This window comes from Zonotrichia albicollis, chromosome 10 (assembly GCF_047830755.1).
Source record: "Zonotrichia albicollis isolate bZonAlb1 chromosome 10, bZonAlb1.hap1, whole genome shotgun sequence".
In the NCBI taxonomy this organism is placed as follows: Eukaryota; Metazoa; Chordata; class Aves; order Passeriformes; family Passerellidae; genus Zonotrichia; species Zonotrichia albicollis.
This window is the reverse complement of record NC_133828.1, coordinates 37,599,064-37,616,784: the sequence shown is the minus strand read 5'-3', so window position 1 is coordinate 37,616,784 and position 17,721 is coordinate 37,599,064. Positions and strand designations below refer to the sequence as shown.

The window sequence follows — 17,721 nt, the reverse complement described above, 5'->3', positions numbered from 1 at the left end:
CTGAATACCGAGGAACTTGTGCCTATCCTGGTGCTCCAGGAGGGTGAGTGGCAGAGCTGTGCCACAGGGCTGGTGCCTGCAGCCAGCTTGGCCCCATCCCATCCCATCCCATCCCATCCCATCCCATCCCATCCCATCCCATCCCATCCCATCCCATCCCATCCCATCCCATCCCATCCACTAGGGACATTCCAATGGACAGAACCGGACGGGGATGGCAAGATCATTGAGCAGAAACCCCCGAGAGTTCCCAAGCTGGCCTGGGTGGGGGAGGAGGAAGAAGAGCCTGACCCTGATCCAGAAGTGGAGACCAAGGAAGTTGTGCCAATCCAGCTGCTGCCAGAGGGTGAGTGGCAGAGCTTGGCAACAGGGCTGGTACCTGCAGCCATGCCGTGCCGTGCCATGCCATGCCATGCCATGCTATCCCATCCCATCCCAACCCTGGGGATGTGTCCGTGGACAGAATGGGAAAGAGATGGAAAACACATGGAGCAGAGACCTCCAAGTGTGCCCAAGCTCGCCTGGATGGAGGAGGAGGAAGAAGGGCCTGGAGCTGCCTCAGCAGAGGAGACCAAGGAGGTGGTGCCATTCGAGCCACTGCAGGAGGGTGAGTGGCAGATCTGGGCCACAGGGCTGATGGCTGCAGCCAGCTTGGCCCCATCCCATTCCATGACATCCCTTCCCGTCCCATGACTGGTGGTCAAAGTTTGAATTTGACAGAGTTTGGACCTGAAGGTCCAAGGCTGGATTTGGTGGTGAACAATTGGATTTATTGGTCAAAATTTGGATTTGATGGTCCAGGGTTGCATTTGGTGGGCAACACTGGAATGCCATGGAATAACAGCATTCTAGGGGTTGGGAGTTTAGAATCATCTGCTTCCCCTCACACCTTCCCATCAACACTGGCAATCCATGGAATAACAGCATTCTGGGCATGGGGAATATCAAATCCTCCAGTTCTCCTCACAAATTCCCATGGAATCATGTCATTCTGGTCATTGGGAATTTATAAAAATGGCACCTTTGGTGCTCCAAGACGGACACATGTGTGATGGCATCAGATACTACAGGTGGCAAGGAAAACTGGGAATGCCCCCGGTGGCTCTGCAATCCCCACCAAGCTCAGCATCCTGTCTGGAGAACTGCACAAGTCAGGACTACACCAAAAACCATGGAAAAATCAAGGCACCAAGGCGCACATTGGAAACAAAATGTGACTGTTCATTTTTTGCTTGCTTTTTATATTTTTAAGAGATTTTGCCTTTGTTTTTTACTTTTTTCCGAATTTTCCCCCCTTTTTCTTTTCTCCCCTTTTTATAAAAATTTTCAACACCTTTAAATTTTCAACCAGAAAAATTCCCAGCAACTCAAGGGAAGAAACCCAAACAACTCAAGAAACCAAAGCAGTTTTTATCTCCAGGATAACACATAGCAAAATAACATATTTTAAATAGTAAAATAAAACACTAAAGGTTTATTCCGCAAAAAATCGATAAAGAATAAATATTCAGGATCTTGACAATTTATTTATGACATTTTTTATTCTAGTTGTGTTCTGTTGACATTATTATTATAGTTCTGTGCATATTATCATTATTAATATTAATAATAATATTAATAATGTATCTTATTTTAAAAATGTTTTTTCTGTTTTTTTAAATCTTAATTCAGGAATGAACATGGGCAAAACCAGCACAGCATGAACAGGAGGCAACTTCCAGTCCATTCAGAAAGGAAAAGTAGGATTCTCTTTGAAAAACATGCAGTAACATTTAAAAAACACCTCTAAAATTTTCCTAAATAAAGTAAAAATTTGGGCCCTGCCAGCCCCTGGTAACCTGTTGTGTTGGAATTTCTCCTATTGCACCTTGAGGTTATTCTTTACAGGTGGATTCATTTGGAATTTTATCCTTCTTTTACCCATTTTTGCCTTCTTAAAAATTCTTTTTCTTCCAGTTCCTTTGTGCGTCTTTCCACCGAGTTCTCCTCATTTCCAGTGCTATATGGGATTTTTCTGGATCTGGATTGTGTCTTGCTTTCTTCCCTTATCCGAGGCCCCTGAAATCCTCTAAAAATATCCCAAAAAACCTCACAAGACTGAATCATCACACCAGCACTATCATTAGAGTGTTCCTAGACAAGTGGGCAGGAAACTTGGCATGAACACCCCCTATCCAGCAGACCCATGAATTCCTGCAACATGGAGGTGGAAAAAGCTGCTAAAATTGGGATCTTGCCTTTCCAGGAGAGTTTTTGAACCTGGTTTTATTCATTATCTTGTTGATGCGCACAACAGCGGACCAAATATGGCAGGGCCTTAGACACGACTGTGGTCCTGACACACAGGATGCAGGCAAACTGAAGAAGCCAAACTGTTTATTAATGAAAGGCTAAGCAAAGGGGTGATATGGGAGGGAAAAAGGGAATGACCAGGGTTTCAGGGCTGGTGGGAGGGAGATATCCACAGGCAGGGTGAAGGCAGGAGCTACCGAGCTTCTCACAGGCTCAGCTGTGCCCAGCATCAGCTGTGCCTGGAGCTCCAGTGGCAGTGGGAGATGGTGTCCTCTTCAGTGTCTCCTGGTGCTGTTCTTGGGACACGGGTTCACTGGATCCTGAAGATGCACCTAATTCTTCAGCTCTTCTGGAACATTGGGTGTGAATATCCAGGTTACCAAAACCATTACACAAGGGTGTCCCACTCAGCTCTTGCATTGGCCAGAAGAGAGGAGGGGCCAACGGGATCAGCCGAAGGACGCTGGCCACGAATTCCCCCGACCAGTGTCCCTGAAATCGCTCGCTGTGCCCTGCCCAGGCCACCCCTCATCCCCACAGGGAGCGAAGAACGCCGCAGCCGGGACAGGGACTGCAGCTCCGTGCCGGAGCAATGCAGCTCTCCCGGCCAGTCCCCGCTGTCAGCGCGGTGTCCTCACTCACCCGGACTGTGGGCCCGGAGCTCGTCCCTCTTCCCCCTGAGGCACCGCCCGACCATGCCTGTGAACACAGAGCCTGTCACGGCCCCAGCGGCACAGCTCCGTGCCAGCGGCGCTGCCGGGGCAGCAGGCGGGGCTGGGGCCGAGCTGCGGCGGCCCGGGGAGGGAGCCCGGGCTCGGGGCTCACCGATGATCCTGAGGGCCGCCTCTCGTACGGACTCCTGCGGGCTATCCAGGAACCGCAGGGCCCACTGCATCTGCTGGGCCGCTCGGCTCCTGTCCTCTGGCAGCTGCAGAGAGCGGCAGGAGGGAAGGGTTGGCGCGGGCTCAGCCCCTGGGCCGGGCGCTGCCTGCGGCCGGCCCCGGCCTCCCCTGGCCGCAGAGCCCTGAGGCGCGGAGCCAGCAGCCGCTGGCCAAGGGCTCCCGAGGGCAGGGGGCAGAGGGCCGGCTGCTGCCCGGGGAGCCGCGGTGCCGGCCCACAGCCCCGCCGGGCCGGGGCTCCATGGGCACCCGGCTCGGGCCCACGGGAGCCTGGAGAAGAGCCCGCGCGGCCTCTGGCTGCAGCAGCGGGCAGGGGCACAGCTGCCAGCCCACACCCTGAGCACCGCCCTCAGGGGCCTTCTCCGGGCTGAGCCTGGGGCTTCAGGCCCTCCTTACCAGGCACTCATCAATTTTCAATGGCTGCTCCTTCTGGAGATCCGTCTTCCCCAAGAACCCAGCCGCACAATTCAGTGCTTCCCGAAAGGCCTGGAGAGCAGCAGAGACCCAGAGATGGCCCCACAGCCCAGGGCACCGGAATCACATCCCTTTGCCAAGGCCTGGAGGAGGCTGCAGTCCATGAGGTGCCAAGGCAGGATGCAGCCAAGCCCCCTCCCAGGGATCCACCAGCATCACAGCAAACCTCACCTCTGCCAGGTCTTGGTTCTCCTCATGGCAGTGCAAGAAGAGGAGGAGCAGGCTCTGGTTCACAATTGTCTTCAGGGGCCCTTTTCCCTCATCCACTACCAACTCCATCACCTTGCGGAAGAGGTAAATGGCGAGCAACTGCACTTGGCTGTTCTCCTGGAGAAAAGGAGGAAGAAAATACTTGAGCAACAAATATCCTCTACTCCTGGGAAAACACCTGAATATCCACAGAGCACAAAATTTCTGGTCAGCAGCAAGTGCCCATGGCTGGAAGCACAGAGCCTTACATTGTCAAAGAGCGTCAGGAGGGCCTCAGCCAGCTTTGGGGCAGAAGTGCTAGATATCACCAGATGTTTTTTCTCGAGCATCTTCTTGAAAAGAGAGAGGGACATGCTGACCACATCTCCATCTGCATCGCCCAGAAGCTTCAGAAGGCTTCGAGACACGCTGCGTAGAGGTTTGGCCTGTATGGAACACAAGACTCTGCTGGGAAGCCATGGACGGCTGCACCACCAACAGCACCCTGGCACTGCAAGGCCACCCTGCTGCTGCAGGGCCCACAGGCCAAAGGCCTGCCCCAAAGCACTGGGGCAGGTGAGGCCGGAGAGCTGGGAGCAGCTGCCTCAGCTCCTGAAGTCCTGCACGCCCATAGGGCTGCTTTCCACAGCGCAGCTTCAGCCGCTGCCCCCTTCTCACCATCGAGGGATCCTTGCTGACCACCACGAGGCCTCTGAGTGCCAGGCGACGCCGCTCCCTGCACTTGCTCTGCAGGTACCTTGACATGATCTTCACGACAGTGAGAGCACATTTCCTCCAGTCCAGGCACTCGAGGACCTGAAAGGCACAGGGCAGTGACAGGGGAGCCGGCCAGCAGGAGCCCAGAAGCGCACAGGGCTGGGCCCAGGCAGCAGCACAGGGCATGGGCACCGTCCCAGGCAGCTGTGGCTGTGAGAGGGCAGAGAGCTGGGAGGCAGCTCAGCCAGGCAGGGCTGGAACCAGGCTCACCTCCACAAGGAATGCCAGCAAGGGCAGATCCCACCTTGGCTTTTCACTGCTGAGCAGCAGGAGAAGGCGATATGCGACATGGGAACACAGGGTGGTCAAGACATAACGCATCTCCCTGGCAGGGGGAAAAAGGCACCAAGACCCTGAGGTGGGGGACAAACCTCTCCCAGGACTGACTGAGAGAGCTCTGGTCTTTCCCCAGCATCCCTGGAGCAAATGTGGGTGCTCTGGGAAATGGCCCCTTCTGGGCACCCTCCTCTCCCAGCCTTTTCCAGTCTCCTTGGCTGTCCCTCAGTGATGAGGCTCTCTAGCCCATGACCACAGGGACTGAGTGGGGCACAGGACACAAATGCTGGGGGCAGTGGGGAGAAGGGGGTCTCACCTGGCCAGCAGACCCACGGCATAGTGCTGGGTGTGAGCACACAGCATCGTGTCCCAGCCACGCTTGCGCTCCATAGACATCACCTCATTGTCACAGCGTAGTAGGTAGAGCAGAGCCTTCATGGACTGCACTGCAAACCTGTGTGCAGAGCAAAGCCCAGGTCACACTGGGAGTGCTGGCCCTGGCCACAAGGGTATGGGAAGGACAGGAGGACTGGGACCTGTTAAGCTTGCTGGGAAGGCGGTGTTCCTCCTGGCATGCTGTCCAGAAGGCATCAACTTCCTCTGGTGGCATCTGCTGTGTGGTGATGGCAACATGGAAAAGCAGAGCCACAAACAGAGGGTAGAAAGAATGAATTCTTCCCTCATGGTACTGAGGCACCTGGACAATCACCCAGATCACCAGAGTTGCCTGCAAAAGAAGCAGCCCAAGACAGCGCTCAGTGCCGAGGTGTCCGTGGGACAGGGCCCAAGGGCAGATGCAGGAGGAGCCGCAGGCCTGGTGCCCCCTGAGCCTGCCCCTAGCCCAGGGTTCAGCCCAGCGCCTGAGGCATGGAGAGGATGGAGAGCTGCTGGAGAGGCGTCCTGGGGGTGAGCATGGGCCCAGAAACTTACAGCCAGGGCAAAAACATCCCTGTCGTCCCCATCAGAGGTGCACGCGCTGTGCAGTGGCCAATCCTCCATTACACGGACTAGTGTGGGCAGCACTTTCTCCATGGTGACTCGTGACGAGCCAATGATTCTCCACATGATTGCAGCAGCTCTGTGGGATCAGAGCTCTGTGTCAGGGGCATCTCAGTCCCAGGACCATGCCCTGTGCAGCTGTGGGGGCCCAGGTGACAGAGCCCCGGTGCCCTGAGGGGCAGGGAGGGAACATTGGCAGCAGGCTTGGCAAACAGAGGGGCCCCAGGGTCCTGCACCTCTGTGCCTGTCTGGCAGAGCCCATAGCACAGGCTGTGCAGGGCCATGGGCCCTAAAGGCTGGTGGGCCCTGAGCTGTGCAGGCACGTGGGCCCCGTACCTGTCACATGTTGGGGCACAGCGCAGGAGGGTCAGCACCACATCATCAGGGTGTTCTTCAGCCAGCCTCACAATGCCACTTTGCAGCCTGGCATCCAGAGTGACATTAGACTGTAGACTCTGGTGGATGCTCCTTACAATGGCTGGCACCTGCAGGAGGCATGGGGGAGATATTGAGTGCTGCCCAAGGCAGAAACTTCCCCAGCTTCCTTCAAGAAGTGCTTCCCTTCCTGCCACACTGTGCTGGCCTGAAAGGCTAAAGGGGGCCCAGTGACCATGGCTTGAGGGGACACACGGTCCTGGCAGGCCTCCAGGCCTGACCCCAGGCTGCTTACCTGCTGCGGAGAAGGAACAGCACTGTCGTCACAAAAATCCATAGTGGGAGCATGAATCATAATGGGAATGGGCATGGTGCCAGTTTTTGAGATGTCCTCAGTTTCTTCATTGTCAGTGTTTGTGATGGTCACGTCCTCAGTCACTGCCTTGTCCGTCTTTGTCCTGTCCTCGTTCATTGCAGCCTCAGAATCCTGTGAGCGCTCCGCCAAATCTGGGCTGACATCGGGCCCTGCCTGGAGCTTGGTCAGCCCCGAGTCAGGCTCGGCTGTGCCCTCAGATGCTGCAGTGCTGGTCTTTGTGCGCCGAATGCGCAGGAATTTCCGGAATCTCTGCAAGAGAACATAGGTCAGGGAAACCAGGGATGCTCCATAGCATGCTCCAAGCGTGGTGCGGGGCTGAGCAGGGACAGCAGGCCCAGCCCAGGTGGGGGTGGCTGCAGGTACCTTCAGGGTTTTGCGCAAGCGGCCAGGGCCGGGTTCCTGCTCTTGTGTCTTGTCCAGGGCTGCATCTGGCAAAGAGCGAGCGCAGCCAGAGCTGAGGGGCTGCGGGAGAGGCCGGAGAGCACAGACCAGCCCTGCGCTGCCCCGGCAGGGAGAGCCCCGGGATGGCCCAGGGGATGGAGCACGGCCACTGCGGGGTGTCTGCCCTGCCCCTGTTCCATCCTGTCCATGGGCATGTCCCCAGGGGATGGGATGGGATGGGATGGGATGGGATGGGATGGGATGGGATGGGATGGGATGGGATGGGATGGGATGGGATGGGATGGGATGGGATGGGATGGGATGGGATGGGATGGGGCCAAGCTGGCTGCAGCCATCAGCCCTGTGGCCCACCTCTGCCACTCACCATCCTGCAGTGGCTGGATCTGCTCCGGATCTTCAGGCTGTTGTGCTGGGGCAGCTCCACGGTCTTTAGTGTCTTTTCCCCTGAATACTTTGAACAGGCCGAGAAATCTGCCCGCCATTCCACCACCCGGCCTTGACAGCACCTTCTAGAGAGATGCCTCAGGATATCGCCAAGTCAACAATTGCAGTTGTGCCTTCAAGGCACCTGCAACAGGGAAGCTCCAGGACGGCTGCAGGACAGTAAGTCCTGCACTTTGGTCTTTAGGCCTCCTGCCACAATGACAGGAAACTCCTCATTAACGATTCAGGTGACCAAATCCCACTTGGCCAGTCCCAAGTCTGGACTTGATGGCACTGGCCACAGGAATGGGAGATGCCTCGAAACGTTCTGAGTCACGGGGTCCTGCAGTCTGGCCTCAAGGTCAGCTGCAGGAATAACGCTATGGAAAAGCTCTGGATGAGACGGGAACGAGCGTGCTGTGCGGGGCCTCCTCACAGCACCTCTCTGTCCCGTCCTGTCCCGTCGTGTCCTCTGAGCATCCAGGCAAGCTTCTATTTCCCACGTGTCACAAAGGGCCCTTGGACACCAGGTTCCATTCCATGTCACAGTGACCGTGCTGCAGCGTGTCACCAAGGGCCCTTGCACACACTGCCGCCTGCCCTGGGGCCGCCCCCAGCCCAGCCAAAGTGGCCCAGGCTGGAAGCAATGCCTGGCCCCAGGTGTCCAAGGCAGCCCCACAGGATCTTTAGTAAGGACTCAGAGCATCAGCAAACGCTGCCCTGCTCTGCGGGCTCACGGCATTTAAGAGTCCTCACTTCAGGAAAGCTTTACTTCCCATTGCTCAGCTCAAAGACTTCCAAAATTTGCAAACTTCTCAAAGTAATAGCAATTGCCGGAGAGTGGGAATGGTTTTGAATTTCGTTCCCATCTCAAAGCAGCAGCACATATGCCTTAAAATCATCCACTGGAAGTCACTTTACAAAACATAACCCTGCACAGAGCCAAAAAGAAGGCCATTCTTTGGTTTGCAAATGGTTTTCGATGACGGGATTATAATCTCCTAATTCTCTAAAGGAATAAAAGCTCTCAAGGAATGAAAGACCACTCAGTGTTAAAAGAATAACCAAAACAAATGAGTAGATGGGAAGAGGGCTGATCCTCCCCCAGTACAGATATCTAAGTGGCCAATAAAGTACAGCTCTCCCCTCTTGTTCCCTGCAGGGGAAACAGGACCAGTAAAAGAAATAGTCACAGATATTCCTTCTGCCCTCCATAACCAAAGCTGTGCCAAAGCACACATGCTGCCTTCAAACTGACTCAGATTCCAGCCCAGACTATCACCTTGCAGACAACTCCTTCCCCAACACGCCCCCCAACACCCACCCCCCAAACACCCCCACAGAAGCCCTCAACACCCCGCCAGGAGCCCCAGCTGTGCCCGTCCCTCCGCAGAGCTTTCCCAGCCTCCAGCAGAGCCCCTGGTTCCCTGCATGTGCCGTGGGATGGCACCCAGGAGGGTCTGCTCCAAGGCCTTCCCTGGCAGCAAAGCCAGGCTGCCCGGCCTGTGGTTCCTGGATCGTCCTTCCCAGCGAGCCTTCCTGTGCACGGCTGTTCCATTGGCACATCTGCGCTCAGCTCGGACTGCTCCACTCAAGCAGGGCTGCTGGGAAAGGATCCAGAGCAGCCTGGCAAGCTCTTTCGCCAGCTCCCTCTTCACTCCTGGGGGAGGTAGAACATTCCACAGGAAAGCAGCTGGTGCCACACGGAGTGGGCAGCATCAGGCAGCTCTGGGGAGGCCCCTCAGGACTGCTGTATCCTGAGGGAACACTGCTGGCCATCCCCTGGGTGTATCTGCAAAAGCTTCAAATCAGCTGCCTCAGCTTCCAGGGCCTCTCTTGGCCAGCATCCTGACGTGGCTGCAGGGCTGCTGCCAGGCACTGCTGGGACCCAGCGGGACAGGACCGGCTGTCTCGTGCCCTCGTAGCAGCCCTGACACAGCCAGGGCCATCCCGAAAGCAGAGAAACGCTCACGTGTCAGCAGAGAGGAGCACGGAGCACTGGGCTGCTCTCAGGCTATCTCAGCTGGGCTCGCTCCACCACACGAACCCATGTTAAGGCCGGCTGATGCCCAGCTGCCAGAAATGCCTACCTTGTTCTCTCCAAGATGCACAGGGAGAGCCAACGAGCAGGACACCTTGGGAGGCCTTTTCTGAGGCCAGGGACACACCAAGGTCAGCCAAGGCTCTCCACGCTGCCTGGCCCACACATCCCAGCTCTGTGCTGGCCCTGGGCCACAGCAGCTCCCACCAAGCAGGAGGCAATGCATATTGCAAGAGATGAAATACAGCAGAGAGGAAAGATGTGAAAAGTATGTGTGTAAAGGCTTTTTATTCCTAGCTCTCACAAAGAACTTTGGGGCTCATGGCTGGACAGAGACCCTCCTGCTCACACGTCTGTCCAAAGAGGGTAACACACCTTGCTGCAGGTGCTTGGCTTGGTTTCCACAGGTCCAGGCAGATGCCAAACCTGCTCCTCACTGCCTTCTCCATGCCCCTCTGCCACGTGCAATGGGCTTCAAGCACTGAAAGGAGCACAGAGAGCCAAAGGGCGACACTCGCACTTGCCTCACTGGGAGCTCCCTGGCAAGCGCTTTCCTTGAGGAGCAAGCCCCTTTCCTCCAAAGGTGTTTCCCCAAACGTGTGGCTTTCGTGGGGAACACCAACACACCCTTAAGAAACGCTGGCAAGGCTGAATGACTTCAGGTCCTTTCAGGACAGGCACTCCAGCTCTAGCTCCTGTTCCCCCAAGTGAGTTTCCAGGTGCAGGCTCAGAGGGGCAGCCCCAGGCCCTCTACAGACACAAGCTGCCCGCTGCCTCTTCACCTGCCTCAGCTGCTGCCTGCGCTCACGGCACCAAAACCAGGCTGTTCCTGGCCAGGGACCAGAGCCCTGTTCCTGCAGGATGCTCTTGCCAGCACCTTCCAGGTCTCTCTGCTGTGCACACAGAGCTTTTCATGCCCGCTCCCAACAGGCTTTGGAACACAGAGCCCAACCTGGCTGGCTCTGCCACCAGCACAGCCCAAACGCAGGCGGAGGAAGAAGCAGCAGGGGCTGTTTTGCGGCCATGCCCAAGAGAGACTGGCAGGGTGCCCTCCCTCTGCTCTCCCTTGCTTGGCTTTCTGACTGGCTCTGAGCCTGGGGCTGCCATTCCTCACTTGTGGGGAGCAGAAGCACAGCCGGGATCCCGGCATTGCCTGACAGCGCTCCGGGCACCGGCATGGCCACGTGTCTGAGTCTCGGGTGGAGCGGGATGTTGGACACCTTTGACAAACTGCTGGAGGTTAATGAGGTGTTGCAGTTTGCTCTGGATAGCTCCACCGGCCAAATTGCTGTTGATTGGCCAGCCCACAAATTGTTCAATCAAGAGTTTTTCTTGTCTTTGAAAAGAGTCCAGAGTCGAACCCTTTTGAAAGCACTGACAGTTTTCACAGACACGTCTGGAGCATCCCACAAGTCAGTGATGACTTGGAAGTATGCTCAAACTCAGCGGTGGGAGGCTGATATTGCCAAAGTGGAGGGTTCGCCACACGTAGCTGAGTTAGACGCAGTCGTCAGGGCCTTTGAGAGGTTCTCTGAACCATTCAATTTAGTTACAGATTCCGCTTATGTCGCAGGTGTAGTGTCCAGAGCTGAAGAGGCAGTTCTTCCAGAGGTGTCCAACATCCCTCTCTTTAATTGGCCCTCAAAATTGGTTAAATTAGTCTCCCACTGAGAGCACCCCTTTTTTGTGATGCATGTCAGGTCACACACCAACCTGCTGGGGTTCATCGCAGAGGACAATCGGAGAGCTGATGCCCTAGCTGCTCCTGTCCAAATGGCCCCGCTCCCAGATCTCTTTGGTCAAGCTAAGATCAGCCACCAGCAATTCCATCAGAACACCCCTGGCCTGGTTCGGCAGTTCCAGCTTTCGCGTGAACAGGCCAAGGCGATCGTGGCGTCCCCAATGCCAGTCCCACCAGCTCCCATCTACCAGCTCTGGAGCTAACCCCAGAAGCCTTTCCAGCTGTGAGGTGTGGCAAATGGACGAGACACATGTCCCTTCTTTTGGCCGACTTTCTTATGTGCATGTTTCGGTGGACACTCTCTCCAGTGCAATCTTTGCTTCTGCCCACACAGGGGAAAGGGCTGCGGATGTGGAGAAACATCTTTTTCAGGCTTTTGCAGTCCTGGGCATCCCCAAGGTCATCAAAACAGACAATAGCCCAGCGTACAAATCCAGGGAGCTGAAGAGCTTCCTGCAGCAATGGGGAATAGAGCATAAAACTGGCATCCCCTATTCCCCGACAGGCCAAGCCGTGGTTGAGAAGGCCCACCAGAGCCTCAAGGGAGTTCTAGAACAACAACGTTTGGCAGTGAAGGTGGAGTCCCCTCACGTCCAGATGTCCAAGGCACTGTTTGCAATTAACTTTTTGAACTGTTCCTTTGAGAATTTAAACCCCCCAATTGTGCGGCATTTTGGTCACCACGAGCAGCTGCAGCTGAAGGCCATGCCTCCAGTCCTTATAAAGGATCTGGAGACCTGGAAAACAGAAGGACCCCACGATCTCATATCCTAGGGGAGGGGTACGCCTGCGTATCCACCCCCTCAGGCTTGAGATGGGCGCCATCTAAGTGGGTCCAACCGTTCATCCCCAAGAAATCCAAGGTGAGAGTGGCGATGCAGGTTGAGGAGGCATGTTGGTGGAGAGGCGGAAACCCGACCCCTTTTCTTTAGATACTGGCCTTTTCTGAAGCCTCCCTATGGGCAGAACCAAAAAACCCTAAACTAATCATTTTGCTGTTTCCTTTCAGTGACACCCATCCACATGGCCCTTGCTCCATCACCCCCCTGCTCCGGACTGCAGTTCTCTGGTCCTTCATACCACCCTCTGATCCCTGGATCATTCCCCAGCCAAAAGCCAATGTCTGGCGCACTCTCGCAAAGGTCCTCGGTCAAGACCACATCTGCCTCAACACCGCATCAGCAGAGGACCCGATGTCGTCTTGCCTTGTAGGGATCCCTCTCCCTCCCAATGAGTTACCCTCTCCTTTTAATACCTCCTTTGCTCCTATAATGCCCAAAAGAATTGCTGCCTCCCACTCCCAAGAGTGGGTTGGGAAACGGAATCAAAGGACTGGCACCTTTGGATTCCGAACGCCTCGAATTTGAGTTGCTCGGCTCCTCCAATGCCTCCCTTTGTTTTCAATTTGTGTTTACCCCGCTCCCTGGGGACAAGCGCTTCCTAATGATGCACCAGTTCAAGAAAGAATACATCGCTAGTTACTGGTGTGAAATAGTTGCACAAATATATACGGCGTCCACCATTGGAGGCAAACCCTTGTCCCTACCCCGTGGCATATTTTTAATTTGCGAAGACCGAGCATGGGCAGGCATTCCCTCTCACCTTATCGGAGGCCCTTGTACCCTTGGACGGCTGTCGCTGTTTACCCCCAACAAAACACAAATTAATAATTGGAAATCTAAGAATGTCACACTGAATTCGGCCCGCTCCAAAAGAGATATAAAAGATCTTGACCCAGAGTGTGACTCCGAAATTATTCATTGGTCGAAACCAAAAGGAGTTGCGATCACTGTGTTTTTGCCCTGGGTGTCCGCAGCTAAGGCTCTAGGTGAATTGGCCCACCTAGAGTGTTGGGTGGCTAAGCAAGCCAATTTTACGTCAGCCGCTCTGTCGGACCTCCTATCAGACGAAGAGATTGCAAGGAAAGCGACTTTGCAAAATCGGGCAGCCCTCGACTTCCTCCTGTTGCTGCACAAACATCAATGCGAGGAGTTCAAGGGCCTCTGCTGTCTCAATTTGTCTTCAAAGGCCGAGGACGTGCACAGTTCCATCAGGAAAATGAAGGACATGATTCATGATATAAGAAGGGAGACGTCAGACTGGCTGGGGGACCTCTTTTCAGGATTGGGACTTTCGGGCTGGATGGAGTCAGTGTTGAAAACTGTTTTGTTAGTCTTACTGGTCCTTTTCATTGTCTTAGTTGCTTGTTCCATTGTTTGGGGTTTGGTGAAAAGACTGTTGAACAAGATTGCTTCACCCCCAAGTGTCAACCAGGTGGTATCTTTGGAGAACTTATGCAGCGAAGCTGAAGCTTCGGATCTGTCGGAGGCATCTTCAGCCGGGGATGACGATCCGTGGACCTCAGCCCCTCCAAGATACTCCTGGTTTGAAGATGCCGACCCAGTCCCCGAATGGGACAAGCACACTCCCGTCTAGGTTTCATTTTCTTTTCTTTTTTAAACAAAAAAGGGTGAGATGTTGTGGTGTGTTTGTTTTACTCTCCCTTTGCTTGATTTGTTCTCCCTTTGTTTGAAGTTGGAATGCTCTGTTCCTCCCCATGTTGTAAGGGCTCTGCCCAGGTTCTCCCTCCTCTCCCAGTTAAATGTCAATCTTTCTGGTCCCCACGGCGCCAAATGTATCCAGTTCTACTCCTCCCAGGTTACCCTGACAACTCAAGGTATCCTTTCCCCTACTCCTCCCCAGGGCCCTGCTAGTCACTCCCTGCTCACTCCCTTTTCTCCAGAAGCTTCTCTCCAGGGTTTGAAGTGATTGGGCCGGGAACTGGGGTCCCTCCTTTAAGCTGTACCCATTGATCTCCTGTGTATGTCAATCTCTTGTACCCCTTTCCCCCCTGGATTCCCATTGGTCTCTGTGCTGGTTCCACCCCTACCACCCACTCCCTTTATAACCACATGTATCAACTGTCAAATGCTCTTGGTTTTGATGGCTCCCCTGGATACCATTAAAGCCGGACTTTGCCCCAAAACGGAGAGCGCTCTTTATTCTGTTCATCGCAGCGATTCCAAGTCTCGTCCTCACCTGGCAGCACCTACAGCCATAGCGCTGGGTGACTGCTTGAGGCGCTCTCCTGAAGCCAAACTATTGGGACAAGTGCCCCCCCAAACTGCTTGCAGTTGCTGGCTGGCTAGCCTGGGCAATTGACACTAACACCAACGCCGCACAGCTGCACTCGGGCACCGTGCTGCTGCTTCATTTGCCCTTAGGCACACCCAGAGCTCCCTGCTAAGGCAGGATGCTCTCTGCTTCTGCCCTCTTCCTCATCCTGTGCAGGGATGGAGCACTGCTGTGCTTTCAGGAAGCTATTCTTGAAAGCTTCCAGCATTCCAAGCTCCTTTGCCCTCTGCGGATGCTTGCCATGGAATCCCTCTCAGCTGGTTTCAGAGCATACTCAGGTTGGCTCTCCCAAAATCCAGGGGCTCCAGGGTACCCAGCAAGATGAGTAACTGCACAGTGCTGTGGAACTGCACCTTCAGCACAGGGACCTTTCCAGCCTGACCTGCCCTCACTCCTCTGTGTCCGTGCACAAAACACGGCGTGGCAGAGAACGGCAGCAGGGCCTGTGTGTCCCAGGGCCCCGGATTTACTTCAGCTCCACAGGGATGCAGGCAAAGTGAAGATGCCAAACTGTTTATTAATGAAAGGCGAAGCAAAGGGATGAGCTGGGAAGGAAAAAAGGAAATGGGCAGGGTCTGAGGACTGGAGGGAGGGACCTGTCAACAGGGAGGGAGAATGGAGGGAAAAAATGGGGATGGATAGTCTGAGAGCTGGGGAGAGGGAGCCACCTATAGGGAGGGAGTGTGGAGGGAAAAAATGGGGATGGAGAGTCTGAGGGCTGGAGAGAGGGAGCCACCTATAGGGAGGGAGTGTGGAGGGAAAAAAATGGGGATGGACAGATATGAGGGCTGGAGGGAGGGAGCCATCTACAGGGAGAGAGAGTGGAGGGAAAAAATGGGGATGGACAGTGACTGAGGCCTGGAGGGACGGGGCAGTCAACAGGCAGGGAGAGGGCTGAAGCCACAAGAACTCTGCCCAGCATCAGCTGTGCCAGGACTTCCAGCAGTGCTGGGAGGTGATGTCCTCTTGGGTGTCTCCTGGTGCTCTTCTTGGGGCACTGGTTGACTGGATCCAGAAGACGTCCCCAGTTCTTCAGCTCTTTGGGGAAACTCGGCTTGATTTTCCAGGTCACGGCAGGATGGGCTGGCACGTTGCCTCCGGGCTTGCAGGGCTGAAAGAGAGAGGAACAGAGCCCTGGCAACAGCCCGGGTCTGAGGGAATCCTACAAGACCTTCTGGACAGGGCTATCGCACCCAGAAGGGAGTAGGAGACTTTGGAATCAGCTGGGAGGTACTGGCCATGACTCCCTACGTGTCCCTGAAATCTCTGTGTGCCCTGCCCACATCACCCCTCATCGGCACAGGGAGCAGAGCCCTACAAAGCCAGGGCTGCGCTTGCAGGACCCCCAGCAGCCCAGGCTGTCAGCCCGCTGCCCTCACTCACCTGTCCAGATCAGCCGGAGCTCTTGCTGCTGCCTCCTGAGGCACCGCCCGGCCATGCCTGTGAGCACAGAGCCTGTCACGGCCCCAGCGGCACAGCTCCCTGCCAGCGGCGCTGCCGGCGCTGTGGCCACAGGGGCTGCTGGCCCGGCAGGGCTCAGCCCGGCCCTTGCCGCCCGCTGCCGCCCCAGGGCACGGCTGCCAGAGAGCGGCAGCAGCAATGCCCGGGCCAGGCGGGGCTCCACGGCGCCGGGCGCGGCTGGCGCTGCCGGGGCAGCAGGCGGGGCTGGGGCCGAGCTGTGGCGGGCCGGGCCGGGGAGGGAGCCCGGGCTCGGGGCTCACCCATGAACGTGTCCGCCGCCTCTCGCAGGCGCTCCTGTGGTCTCCGCAGGTATCGCAGGGCCCGGCGCAGGTGCTCGGCCGCTCGGCTCCTGTCCTCTGCCAGCTGCAGAGAGCGGCAGGAGGGAAGGCTTGGCGCGGGCTCAGCCCCTGGGCCGGGCGCTGCCTGCGCCCAACCCCGGCCTCCCCTGGCCGCAGAGCCCTGAGGCGCGGAGCCAGCAGCCGCTGGCCAAGGGCTCCCGAGGGCAGGGGGCAGAGGGCCGGCTGCTGCCCGGGGAGCCGCGGTGCCGGCCCGCAGCCCCGCCGGGCCGGGGCTCCATGGGCACCCGGCTCGGGCCCACGGGAGCCTGGAGAAGAGCCCGCGCGGCCTCTGGCTGCAGCAGCGGGCAGGGGCACAGCTGCCAGCCCGCACCCTGAGCACCGCCCTCAGGGGCCTTCTCCGGGCTGAGCCTGGGGCTTCAGGCCCTCCTTACCAGGGCCTCCTCGACATTCATCGGCGGCTGCTTCTTCAACAGCTGTACGAGCCTCCTCCTCTTCAGGAACTTGGCCACACGAAGCAGTGTTTCTCGAGAGGCCTGGAGAGCAGCAGAGACCCAGAGATGGCCCCACAGCCCAGGGCACCGGACCCACATCTCTGTGCCAATGCCTGGAGGAGGCGACAGCCCGCGAGGCACCAGGGAAGGACGCAGCCATGCCCCCTCCCAGAGATGCACCAGCATCACAGAAAACCTCACCTTTGCCACGTCCAAGTTCTCATCATGACAGTAAAGTGCAAGTGTATAGAGGCTCTTGTCCACAATTGTCTTCAGTGGCATTTTTCCCTCATCCACTACCAATTCCACCACCTTGCTGAAGAGTTGAATGGAGAGCACCTGCACATGGCTGTTGTCCTAGAGGAAACACAAAGCCCTGCATCAACTATTCCAATCCCACCTGGGCAAAGGCCTGAAAATCCCGAGGGCACCAAGTTTCTGGGAAGCACCCAGTGCCTGTGACTCAGGATGCAGAAGCTTACATGATCAAAGAGCAGCAGGAGTGACTCAGCCAGCTTTGGGGCAGTGGTGCTGGATACTAGGATGTCCTTGTGCTGGAGCACATTGGTAAAAGCACGGAGGGTCATGCTGACCATCTCTCCCTCTGCATCATCCAGCAGCTCCAGAAGGCTTGGAGACAGGATGCACATTCTCCTGGCCTGTGTGGAACACAAGGCTGTGCCTGGAAGCCATGGACGGCTGCACCACCAACAGCACCCTGGCACTGCAAGGCCACCCTGCTGCTGCAGGGCCCACAGGCCAAAGGCCTGCCCCAAAGCACTGGGGCAGGTGAGGCAGGAGAGCTGGGAGCAGCTGCCTCAGCTCCTGAAGCCCTGCACGCCCGTGGGGCTGCTTTAACAGCGCAGCTTCAGCCGCTGCCCCCTTCTCACCATCAAGGGATCCTTGCTGACCACCACGAGGCCTCTGAGCGCCAGCCGACGCTGCTCCCTGCACTTGCTGTGCAGGTGCCTTGCCAAGACCTTCAGGACACTGTCACCACATTCACTCAAGTCCAGGCACTCGAGGACCTGAAAGGCACAGGGCAGTGACAGGGGAGCCGGCCAGCAGGAG

The 17,721-nt window shown here is 56.5% G+C and overlaps 1 protein-coding gene across 1 annotated transcript; it reads right to left on the bottom strand.

Moving 5' to 3' along the window:
- Window positions 1-2,089: 2,089 nt before the first annotated feature.
- LOC141730415 (uncharacterized) lies at window positions 2,090-4,228 on the bottom strand. The gene is made up of 6 exons (XM_074547880.1): window positions 4,124-4,228; window positions 3,837-3,992; window positions 3,588-3,677; window positions 3,118-3,484; window positions 2,935-2,991; window positions 2,090-2,641 (listed from the first exon to the last, which is right to left on the bottom strand). Exons 1-6 carry the CDS (start codon window positions 4,226-4,228, stop codon window positions 2,625-2,627), a joined length of 792 nt encoding a protein of 263 aa, XP_074403981.1. The 3' UTR covers window positions 2,090-2,624.
- Window positions 4,229-17,721: the final 13,493 nt, after the last annotated feature.

What these genes read in the sequence shown, in the direction of transcription:
- LOC141730415 (XM_074547880.1), bottom strand. Translation starts at nt 4,228, where the DNA reads ATGTCCCTCTCTCTTTTCAAGAAGATGCTCGAGAAAAAACATCTGGTG. An exon ending in TCCTGACGCTCTTTGACAAT is followed by an intron (nt 3,993 to 4,123) that starts GTAAGGCTCTGT and finishes CCTTTTCTCCAG; the next exon opens with GAGAACAGCCAAGTGCAGTT. An exon ending in GGCGGCCCTCAGGATCATCG is followed by an intron (nt 2,992 to 3,117) that starts GTGAGCCCCGAG and finishes CTGTGTTCACAG; the next exon opens with GCATGGTCGGGCGGTGCCTC.